The sequence below is a fragment of the Saimiri boliviensis genome, chromosome 1 (genome assembly GCF_048565385.1).
Source record: "Saimiri boliviensis isolate mSaiBol1 chromosome 1, mSaiBol1.pri, whole genome shotgun sequence".
Lineage (NCBI taxonomy): Eukaryota > Metazoa > Chordata > Mammalia > Primates > Cebidae > Saimiri > Saimiri boliviensis.
Window position 1 is genome coordinate 144,439,724 of NC_133449.1, and position 12,641 is coordinate 144,452,364.

The 12,641-nt window shown below is 40.7% G+C and overlaps 1 protein-coding gene across 1 annotated transcript in view; it reads left to right on the forward strand.

Moving 5' to 3' along the window:
• The window catches only part of PMFBP1 (polyamine modulated factor 1 binding protein 1), a 78,424-nt gene that overhangs the window by 20,724 nt on the left and 45,059 nt on the right, over positions 1-12,641 (forward strand). The window contains exon 4 of the mRNA XM_074405686.1: positions 4,220-4,372. Within this exon, the coding sequence (XP_074261787.1) occupies positions 4,220-4,372 (153 nt within the window). The remainder of the gene's footprint in view (positions 1-4,219; positions 4,373-12,641) is intronic.

The window sequence follows — 12,641 nt, forward strand, 5'->3', positions numbered from 1 at the left end:
TCCATTAATTCACATCATAAGTAATGCAAAAACTATAATATTTCTATAAATGAAAAAGTAAACTTGGGAATCAAGTTAGTAATATCAATAATAGTGTTTAAAATTACTGTAGATAACTGTAAACTTTATTATGACACAAGTGAAATGTAAAAAGTCCTGAATCAATGTTAGTTTTTAAGGCTTCATGTTTCTTAAGGCATAACACTCACTACAAATTCAATCATTCTGATATTATTGGTGGTTAAAAGTGGTTTCCCATTGATGATTGAAGACTTGTCCTCATCCTCAGACAAATTAGATAATATTCCAAAGATGATGACCTTTATGGTGTTATTGGTTGACTCCAAAATTACTCTGGAAATTGCCACCCAAGTTTTCTTGAAATGCCAAATCCCTGGGAATGCTGCCATTTTGAATCTTTGCAATGTTCTTGTGCTCTGAAAGTGCTACTGAATCATGAGCTTCAATTTAACATCAGCTTCCCCCAAGAAGAAGCTTGAAACTGTCAGTACTTGGAAACCTAGAGAAAAATTTCTTCTCCTATTTTCAAATACATGTTTGAGATACCATGCTTTCTGACAATAGATCCATTTAATCAATACAGAAAATTTGCTTCAGTAAATAACCTATTTTCCAATAGTTATAAGGAATATGGTAACAACTACAGTATCAGCACTAGTCATTTTGCCTGTGGGTTGATAGCTGCTGCTGATGTCATATGTTTCAAAGCACAGTGACCAGGTTCCATTCTTATAGAAGACAAACCAAGTATGTAAATTCATGACTTAGGTAAATGAAAACTCACCTAGCAGCAGAGACTTGTGATTTCAGCCATTGTTAATGACTTCAGATCCAAGACAGGATCAGATGGTGCCTGAGGGTCAACATTATGTTCTCAGTTCATCTCATGTCCTAGTAATGGTTACAGAGCTGTGATTGATGAAATGTCAGATTAAATCTTTTCCTATTGTATGTTGATACTCAAAAGGCATCTGCCTGGAATTTAGCCTTCATAAAGTAGATACGATTATAAATAGTTTACAGTTAATATCTGTGCAAGATACTAGCAAGAAATTAGGTTCACTGAGACCTTGGAAACACTGGCTTTTCTGGGGTTCTGAGTTGAGCACAGCTTTTTCTAATAACTTTCTACAATTAAAAATAGAACATGGTTCTGGAAATCACCTGATCACTCTCCCAGAATATTTACCCCTGTTCTGATGCATCACAACCTCTTTATAATTTGGTCTTTAGGAGAGAATGACTTAAGTTTTGTTTTCAAAAGTAAATTTCACTTGACGTACATCAAAACATATTTGTTATTCAGCTGGTTTAAGGAATGTTCAAAGAAAGACGATTTATTCCAAACCTCTTGTTTCATGAATGAAGACATTTTCTGAGAGACTCTGAGCCAACGCTAAATATACAAATTAGATTAGATCATCTACATTAAGGATTCAATTCTGAAGTTCTGGTGGTGCAAAAAAATTGGACCATCAGGCCTCTTCTACTCAGAGGACATCCAAAACTGGGGAGAAGAAAGGATATTTTTATTGGCCTGAGAGAGAGCACTTAACTTTTAATTTAGAAAGACTCAAGTGTGTATCATTGGTATTTTGTTAGTGAGCCCTCAGTGTGCTAGTCTCCATGGGGAACAATCTGGTGTCAGGGTCCCTGCCTTGAAACACATATATTCAGCACCAAGGCAAGAGTATAGAGCATTTGGTTCTCCTGTGGAGCAGGCATCTTGTTGTCACCTAACCTGCTCATAGATGCCACAGAAAGACAGTCCTGTGGCCAGAGTGGAGAGGCTCCTTAGGGTCCCCTTTCCCAGAGAGGCTCCATACCCTATTCCCAGTGTGGTAACCGCAAGAAAGGGATCCAAAGCACCAGAATCAAACTACTGCTCTTTATCGAGTTAAGGATTTTGTTTCCAAGTTAGAAAACAGTGTCTGTACACCATTTTTTAAAGCCACTCTACACGTATTCTCTTAAGAGAGTCCCCGGTAATTGTCTTAATGGTAATTATATGCTTGGGGCAGTTGACATCCACTGTTATTTTTCTGGAAGTAAGAAACGAAGGATGGGAGCAAGAGAGGAGGAGGGAGAGTTTTGAGATAATGAAATCCTTTTAATGACAGAGCCATGCCGTTAACCTAATTAAACTGTATAGTAGTTAAAAAAAAAAAAAAAAAAATCCCGGTACTAAATGGAAATGAAGAAATAAATCAGCAGAGACAGCAGCACTTCTGGGAAACCTTCTGAATTCCGAATACTCTGACATTGCAGTGTCCAGTTCTCACCGTTGTCCTCTGTACCCCCTCGGCCTTGTGCAGGAGCTTTTTAAACTGACCTGTCCAGTAAGGCTTGATTTACAATATCCATATCCGGTCTCCAGTTCCTCTGGGAATGTGTGTTATGCAGCTCATATATTTCAAAAGACAGACCAGTCAGTCAGATATGATGGCAGAGCACTAGCTACAGGGTCAGGAAGAACGTGCTCTCCTGGCCTTATTGCTGACTAGATGTGAGACTTTGGACACTGTGGCTTAGATTCCTTCACTATTTCCATGTACCTATCCCCTACCTACTGTACACTTTTGTAGCTGTAATTCTCTTAGAAGAATTGCCTTGAGACTACTGAAGTCACTTTGCCTACAGGGGCAGAGAGTTGGAAGTTCTTAGGAGTTTATAACCCATGGGGCAGCCATTGGCCATTGACCGATGCCAATTTTGACAGCCCAGCTTTCATTGGCACCATTCAGGACAGACTCTTAAGGTGTAACTCATATTCCAGAGTTTCCTGTATGATCAGGCTAAAATTACTGCCCACGGGACTCTCTGAAAATGTACCTGTACTTGGTTTTTTCCCCTTCCGTGTCCGGCTTCCCCCTCTTCCATGCTGGTTTCTCTTGGGAGTGTTTCTTTAATAGATGACACTTAAGAACCTTCTGAGTAATCTAACCTAAGAGATAGGTACTGTATTAGTCCATGTTCACACTGCTATAAAGAACTACCGGAGACTGGGTAATTTATCAGGAAAAGAGGTTTAATTGACTCACAGTTTCAAATACGTGGTGAGACCTCAGGAAATTTACAATCATGGCAGAAGGCAAAGGGGAAGCAAGGCACATCTTACATGGCAGCAGGAGAGAGAGAGAGCAAGGGGAAGTGCCACACTTTTAAACTATCGGATCTCGTGAGAACTCACTATTACAAGAACAGCATGGGGGAAACCACCCCCCATGACTCAATCACCTTCCACCAGGTTCCTCCCTAAACACATAGGGATTACAATTTCAGATGAGATTTGGGTGGGAACACAGAGCCAAACTATGTACTTACCATAAAGGAACCAGCCGCAGTTCCTAGATTTAAAACTCAGCAGTGATGCTCATGAGTGTTGTAGAAAGCCAGCTTAGTGAAAGAAATTAAGGACTACACAGCTTCACATGGGACTTCTTCCTCATTCCTTTGACACCATTGCCAACCACAACACTGGGAGCAGAGGTGGCATCATGGTGTGATGAAGCCCTGCCCTCCTACAACAGCTCTGCACCCACATCCCCACTCAAGTTACTCTGCCCCATACACTATTTATATGTCAATCACTACTTTGTATCCCCATCTAGCGACAGTTAGCTAATTCTTTTCCCTCATAATCAAAGACAGAGATCTTACGCCACCAGCCCAGGGATTTCACTTTTGTTTCCCTTGTGAATGCCTCTAAAGAAAAGCACTGAGTTTATAGGTGAGGGAGATCCCTTGGTCTAGTGGGTGGAAGAGAAAGGTAAGAGACTTCAGAATCCCACATCAAGCCCATCATGGATTCACTATACTTGTCTTGACAAGTTCATTTGACATCTCAATATGTTCATCAGTGGCAGAGCCATTAATATTTATAGGCAGTCCACTAGGTGCCTGGAATTATTCTAGGAACTGACTTCCTCTTGAAAAACAGGGGAATTGTCTGTGGTGCACCTGCACAGTGTGGTGAAGATTAATTAATATAAATCAGTAATTGTCTGAATAATGCAGAGCGCTCAGACACCAGGCAATTGGAAACTGTGTAAATGTTACACAGGATGAGTAATAACAGCTAACGGTTGATGGACAAATTTCCAGCAAATTTAAAGTCTCTGTCAACCTGTTAAGTGAACGAAAGCAAGCACTTTCTTGATAGCTTATAATTGATGCTTTTGTTTTTCTGGCTGCCTAGGCAGGAGAGAGAGACAGAGAAGTGAGCAGCCTGAACAGCAAGCTGTTAAGCCTGCAACTTAACATCAAGAAGCTGCATGATGTCTGCAAGAGACAAAGGAAGACCTTGCAAGACAATCAGCTCTGCATGGAGGAGGCAATGAACAGCAGCCACGTAAGGGACTTGGCAGCGGCCGGCCACCCCTGCTCCCTTGACTTCTGCCCCTGCTTCCTTGGGGGGAAACAATAGAAAGTTGTTTCACTGTTCATTCAAGAGCACTTACTGAACAAGCAATGAGAGAGAATTAAGAGAATTAAACACAAACACCCTACACACATACATACAGAAAATGTCATTCCTACCTTCAGGATTTTTCCATCTATCTCCAAGGTCATGTACATGCTAGGCAAAATATTTTCCTTATCTGGCCTTTCCCACCTATATTTACAGCCCATTGCCCTGAAAATATCAGATCACAGTGATACAAGGAGAACAACATCTGCTATGGATCTCAGATAAACTTCTAAGTCAACCATGAAAATAAAAACCATCACACCTGCTCCAAGGTATCAGTGTTCATCAGGGTAGCAGGGGGTCTTCATTGCCGCACCTGTGTCTCACTGTTTGTGAGCTTTTCTTCTGGACACAGGAACCTGATCACAGGACAAGCTCAGATTCTCAAGAGTTAATGCCCCTAGAAGCAACCCTCAAGCAATATCAGATGGGGGATGGTAGATTAAATCTCCCACCTTCCTTTCTCCCTAGTCAGAGGTAACTCGAGGCATGCTGTCTCACAACCTTCCTCAATAGAGCTGAGCCCAGTTGCTCATATCGGTAACTAGCTTGATGACACACCTTTTTTTCTACCAAATTCTTTTGTTGTTGTTGTTGTTACATGAGTAAGTTCTTTATCCGAGATTTGTGAGATTTTGATGCACCCATCACCCGAGCAGTACACATTCAACCCTCCTTCACCCCCTTCCATCCTTTCCCCCAGAGTTCCCAAAGTTCATTGTATCATTCTTATGCCTTTGCATCCTCATAGCTTAGCTCCCACTTATGAATAAGAACACACAATGTTTGGTTTCCCATTCCTGAGTTATTTTACTTAGAATGATAGTCTCCAATTCCGCCGAGGTTGCTGCAAATGCCATTCATTCATTTCTTTTTATGGCTGAATAGCATTCCATTGTATCTATATACCACATGCCAAAATAAGGAATCAGCCAAATGCCCATCAATCAACAAGTGGACACACCTTTTATCAGCTTCCTTCCTTTCCTTGTTTCAGTCTCCCACTGCACAACCAGAGTCCTAAGACCACATCCCACATCAACTACTATTTGCTCAGTTCCTTGTCACAGAGCCTGCTTTAAAGGGTGCCCAAGCCAAGACACTCAGTAACACTGATCCTACATATGTGTGAACACGCAGACCTCCTGGCAAGAGCATCTTTCTGGAGACTGTGATTTTGGACCAATGCTTATCTAGAGTCTAGGCTGTTCATCAGCTGAGGCAATTTCATTTCAGTCTGAGGAAGACAATTTCGTTTCAGTCTGAGGTTTTCGTTCTTTGGAAGCTCTAAACCTGAGGTCTTTAAGTCAGTCTCTAAATTTATCCACACAAGCTGGAGAGCCAGCTGGGAGACATTTTCCCACAGCTCTCTAAACACTTCATGTTTCCAAGAATTCTTTACTTGTGATCTTCATTTCCATTTAGTGACTTGAATTCTCAGTAAACATAAAGCAAGTCCTAGCTGCACAGACCTGTTGCTGGACACCCAAAGTTAGCCTCTGGGAGGCTGTGAAGCCACCACTGTGTTCTTCACTGTTTGTGATCAAGGATCTGGCCTCTTTTCATTGAGTCTGTTAGAGTTCTCCCAGGACTTACCGCTTCACTATTGAAACCACAAACTGTTCCTCTGCAATGCCCTAGAAATACTACCAACAAAGCATTTCTACTTCATGTCATAAGCATTGCTTTCCTCAGGAAGTCACAAATAGAGAAAAAATCCACTGGTTTCCTAAATGGATCTCAGGAAGAAGATTATCATAATTTACTTCTTTCTAAATATTAACATTTTAGGATATTTCACCATTGCTGTCATGAGTTTTCTTATTTCCCCTGTCAGGAAAAGCCATGTGGCTTATAAATGTACCTGGCAACTTGGAAGGAGAAAGGTATTAAATTGCATTTTATTATTCTAATTGCACAGAAGAGGGTCTAACAGCTTGAAACAAGCTTTAAAGCAGGCTCTTTTTTCCCTTAGCACTTAGTGCAGAATTTAAATAGCAGACTACGCATACAAATACACAATTAGATGTAGACTTATACTCATCCGCTTGGAAAATCCCTTTAAGATCTGCCTTCCACATGGAAATGTAATATGGGAACAAAAGGGAAACCAAGACTTTCTGAAATTCTGACTACTGTCTAACGAGGAGCTGGGGAAACAAGCAGGAGTTAGGCCCACTATTATGTAAGAAGATTAAAATATTACATTAGATGTTATGTATAACAAAAGGAGTGGCAGGGAAGGGCTGAGTGATAGAAAAGAAAGCGACATGACCTTGCAAATCAAGAATAGGTGATGCTCCCAATCTCAGGAACAGAGCAGGAAACAGGGTGAAGAGTGCTTTCTTAAAATTTGCACCTCACTTGCCTCACTGTAGAACTCACCCTGCCCAGGAATCAGAAGAGCATCTCAATTAAAGTGAAAGGAGAAAAGAACAACAGAGATATCATAATAAAATAATCAAACCAGAAAAGAAAGGGCCTTTTGAGCCATTTTCCCAGGCTGCCTTCCCTGATGGGAGCATAGGGTGCATGCCCTGATATTCAGTAGAGCTCAGATTGCCAAACTCATCTTTGAAGTGTACAGAGGACACTATTTTTAGCATTAATCAATATAAGGCAAGCTTGATTCCTGCAGATAAAAGTAATTCGTTGAATATTTGAAGATTAGTAGAATCTTGATGGGCATTATTACACAGTATCATTTTTAGTCATTGGGAATGAAATATATATATATTTAATTGAATCTCCTGAATGCAGTCTGAAATCCTGGATTGGATATTGGAACAGAAAAAAACACATTAGTGAAAAAACTGATGAAATCCAATAAAGTATAGTTCATAGTAATCTTCCAACATTAATTTCTTAGTATAGACAAATGTACCCAGTTATTTAAGAAGTTAACCTTAGGGAAAGCTGTGTGAAGAACATATGGGAACTCTCTGTGCTACTTTTACAATTTTCCTGTAAATCAAAAATTATTCACTGGGCACAGTGGCTCACACTTGTAATCCCAGCACTTTGGGAGGACGAGGCGGGTGGATCATGAGGTCAGGAGTTCGAGACTAGCCTGGCCAACAGGCTAGTCTCTACTAAAATACAAAAATCCACTGGCCATGGTGGTGGGTGCCTGCAATCCCAGCTACTCAGGAGGCTGAGGAAAGAGAATCACTTGAACCCGGGAGGCAGAGGTTGCAGTGAGCCGAGATCGGGCCATTGCCCTCCAGCCTGGGCAACAAGAGTGAAACTCCGTCTCAAAAAAAAAAAAAAAAAATTAAAAATACGTTTATTTTTAAAGTGAATTTCAGGCAAACAGAAGTCACTAATGAGAATAATGTCTAAATCAGAAAGATGCATCTAAAATTAATTGATGTCACTTAAACACACAGTTCTATGCTCTACTGGTACAAGAAAGTACAAGAAATGCAATTTGTAGAAGACATAAAAAGTAACAGATAAGGTTGGGTGTGGTGGCTCACGCCTGTAATCCCAGCACTTTGGGAGGGCGAGGCAGATGGATCACCTGAGTTCGAGACCAGCCTGGCCAACATGACGAAACCCTGTCTCTACTAAAAATACAAAAATTAGCCAGGTGTGTTGGCAGGTGCCTATAATCCCCGCTACTCAGGAAACTGAGACAGAAGAATCACTTGAACCCTGCAGGCAGAGGTTGTAATGAGCCAAGATCGTGCCACTTCACTCCAGTCTGGGTGACAGAGCAAGACTCCATCTCAAAAAAAAATAACAGATAAACCTATCCAGTGATACAAGGCTAAACTAGAGTTCCAAGGGAATATCTCATTTACCTCAAAGTTAGGAAAAGAAGTTCATGAAAATGACTGAAAAAGTGATTTTGTCCTCATCTGTGCTAATGGTTGCTGCTGCTACCTCTTGAACAAGGAGAAACTGATTCAAAAGCCAATAACGCCTCGTGTAATTCAGCTCAAGTTTGAAGATTTTCTAGATTGTCCCATAGACCTCAATACCAAGAAATGAAAATCACAAATGTAATAAATAATTTTGTATGAAAAGGTCAATTATAAAGCATTTAGATTTTTTTCAACTATACAAATATATTCTCTGGGTTCTGCTATAGCCCAGACAGTGTTAACTTTTTTTTCCTTTTGTGGGTTTTGGTCCCCTCCCTAGGAAATTATTTCAATTTGATGTGTCCAACTCTTAAGTTTCTTAGTTAAAAAAAAAAAAAAAATCTCCATTAAAAAACAAGATAGTGAGACTTTTTGGTTCTTAAATAAAAAAAAAAAATCACTGGGGATTTAGTTATCAGAACAATGCCAACCTAGTCAGTGCAAACTAGAGCAGGGAATAAAATGGTTAAAAAGTATTTTGAAAATCCAGCTTTAGGCAAATCAGCAGGGCCTGATGACATACTTCGAAGAGTACTTAAGGAATTGGCAGGTGTTATTACATCGCTGCTAGTGATTATTTTTGAGAACTCAAAAGGATAAAGAAAGTCCCTGTAGACTGAAAAAGGGTAAATGAAGTGCTCATCTTTTTAAAAAGGGAAAAAGGACAATCCTGGTAATTATAGACCTGTCAGCTTAACTTCAATACAAGGAAAATACAGAACTTAACATCAATCAATTAGCATCAACTTGAAAAGCACAAAGTATTGGGTGGAAACCAACGTGACTTTTCAAAAGGCAAATCATGCCAGGCCAATTAATTTCCTTCTGTGATCAAGTGGTCACATAGGCAAGGAAGGAGCAATAGCTATAATCTCTTTGACCACAAGTAGGGCTGAAAGGTTGACTAAATATGGGAACAGGTTCCTATGGACAACCAGCAATCCCCATCTTTTCAAGCAGCTGAGACCTGGATAGAAATCCAGCTGAGAAACCTGGTAGACCAGATGGCCTCCAGAATCACATCTCTCTCCAGATGGTCATTTTAAGAACTAATCTTACCTCTGTAAAATCATTTCCAACGTGCTTATTTTCTTCAGATCTCAGTTTAAAAGTCAAAGAAGACTCTAATAAAATATCTGTGTCTTCATTAGAAAGAACGTTTTTTTAAAAAAGACAAAGAAGCAATAGGAAATAAATAGGTGCCTTTGTGATACTGCTCTTCAGCACATTTGTAAGTGAAATGTAGGCTTAATCCATAGTGTGTGATTTTCTATTCCTTTAGAATTTAGAAAAATAAACTTTTGAATACATAACAATAAATAAGTAGAAACTTAATAGGTCTCAAATAAGTCTAGGCATTTCTCCAAGTCTTTGAAATTTGATTCCTCTAAACCCATTTATACCTATAGTGTACAAATGTTTAAAATTCTTATCCAAAGAATTTTAGTTTCTCTGCAGATATAAGCAGTCCTTGGATCTTTATAACCAGGCAAATTAGGTCAGATGCTGTATTTGTCCTGTACTGGAAGAAATGCATAAATTCTGATCATCTGGCTAGCCCATCATGTTGCCTCAGACCAAAATTAAACCCAGAAGATTCAATATGACCTCTGGGGAAGATAAAGCATTGACATTTCGACAGTATCCCTGCCAGGCTGCTAAGCTTTATACACGTCATTTAGGAAAAGGCATTTACTTCCCACTGGAAGCTTTAATGCCAAAGAGCAATTCTAAACATACCTAAGTATAGATGGGGGTATCAGATACTAGAGGGGTAGCCCTAAAGAGAGAGAGAGTTTGACTTCTTTTAAAAGGAGGGCACTTCTCTCGTTCTGGGCAATGAAGAAAAAACAGGGACACGGAAGGAAAGGGAAGCAAAGAATGAATATGCAACCGGAGACCGCAGTTAGTTTTCAGCTGGGTCATACACACTCAGCAGTGGACAGGTGCTTACAAAGCCAAAGAAAAAGGATTATGGCAAAATCTGATAAGGTTTTTTTTTTTTTTAGACAGTGTCTTGCTCTGTTGCCCAGGATGAAGTGCAGTGGTGTGATCACAGCTCACTGCATCCTCAAACTCCAGGGCTCAAGTGATACTCTCACCTCAGCTTCCCAAGTATCTGGGACTACAAGCACATGCCACCGTGCATGGCTAATTTTTTTTTTTTTTTTGACAGAGTGTCACTCTTGCCAGGCTGAACTACAGTGGCACGATCTCAGGTCACTGCAACCTCTGCCTCCTGGGTTCAAGTGATTCTCCTGCCTCAGCCTCCCGAGTAGCTGGAACTACAGGTGCACACCACCAAGCCCAGCTGATTTTGTATTTTTAGTAGAAACTATGTTTCACCATGTTGGCCAGGATGGTCTCAATCTTTTGACCTCATGATCCGCCCACCTTAGCCTCCAAAAGTGATGGGATTGCAGGCATGAGCCACTGTGCCTGGCCAATTTTCTTATTTTTTGTAGAGATAGTAGTCTTGCTATGTTGCCAAGGCTGGTCTTGAACTCCTCATCTCAAGCCATCCTCCCACTTTGGCCAAAGTGCTGGGATTATAGGGATGAGCCACCATGCCTGGCCTGATTTTATTGGGTATGTACTAAAATAAGTCATTCTGAATTAACCCTACTCCAGGATGTTCACTCCTTTGCATTAGTTCTGTCCATGTTAAGTACTTATTTGTGATCATGTTTCTTTCCAAGTAGCTCCCCACCCTCCTAACTTACTATGTAAGCAGGAGGACTCAGGCTCTTCAGAAGCCCCTGTATCCATGAATATGCACATACACACACATACATGTATACACCACACACACTACTCCCAACTCCCTTCTCTCCAGACGTCATTCACAGATGAGTTGTGAGAAGAGCAGTATTCTTATATTGAAAAAAGTGAAAGCACTTAACCACAACATTGAATATAAATGCTGGGAATTATAGCTACACAAAGTAAATACAAAATTTAGCTTTGTTCAGCTTAGAAAAGAAGTCTCATCAACTTTCCTCCAGTGACATACACTGGATATTCAGGTCAAGAGTCCAGTGTGTCTTCGCCTAGAATTTCTTTTGCCTGGAAACCATAGTGGGTCCATTTTCTCTGTCTGTCTTCTCAATTCTGAGGCACTTAGGATGAGACACTTTCAGGAGAGCCTGGAAAGGGTCATTCAGATTGTACTGACACAATCAGCTATCATCTTTCTGGTTCTGCACTGGGCTGAGCCTCCTTTACCTTCTCTGTGCTGTCACCACCACTCTCAATAGAGATTTTCTGTCTTTCAGGTCCCAGCTCTTACTAAATTAATCTCATTAAAATTCCATCTCTCCAGTTATGCAAACCAAAACCCTGGCATCATCTGTTATGGATGACTATCATGTCCCACGATCCAACCTGTAACCCAGCAGCAAATCCTGTGGCCTGTCATTTCAAGATACATCTAGAACCCAACAACTTCTCTCACCCTCCATTGCTACCATCTTGGCCCACGCCATCATCCTTTGTTGTCTGGATTTTTGAAGTAGCCTCCTACGTGGTCTCCCTGCTTCTGTCTTTGCCTGCCTAGAGCTGATTTCCAGTAAACCGTGAGCGTGTCCTTTGTAAAAGCTCAGGGAGATCATTTGCTCCTCTGCTCAGTACCTTCCAATGGTCTTTCATCTCCCTGAAAGAAGTTAAAATCTCGAGAATGGCTATATGATCCTAAAGAGCTCACCTCCTTTTCCTATCTGACTCCATCAGGCACACCTTCCCCCCTTACTTTCTCTGCTCCAGCCAGGAAAAAAAAGTGGTTGCAACCCCTGGGGCTCCTCAAATACCACCAGGTATGCTTCCACCTCCAGGGCTCTCTCTCCCTGGAGCATTCCAGATGCCTTCTTTTACCTCCAAGTTTTGGTTTAAATGTCAGCTTCTCAATTTGGTCCTCCAAGCAAACATTTAATTCAAAAATATAAGCTCCTCCATCCTGGCATTCCTCATCCTCCTCCCCTGTTTCACTCTCCCCTATTGCATTTTGTCCTTCTAATACACTATGTATATATACTTGCTTAGTTTTCTCTCTCCCCATATTAGATGCGAACTCCACAAAGATGGGGATTTTGTCTGTTTCCTACACTATCCCCATTCGCTAGTGTAGTGCTTGATGTAGTAGTTGTACCACAATATTTGCTGAGCACATTAATTAAATGAAAATATCATACCCACACAAAGGCTAGCATGGTTAATGTTCACAGCAGCAGTATTCATAATAGCCAAAAACTGAAACAACCCAAATATCCATCAACTGGTGAACA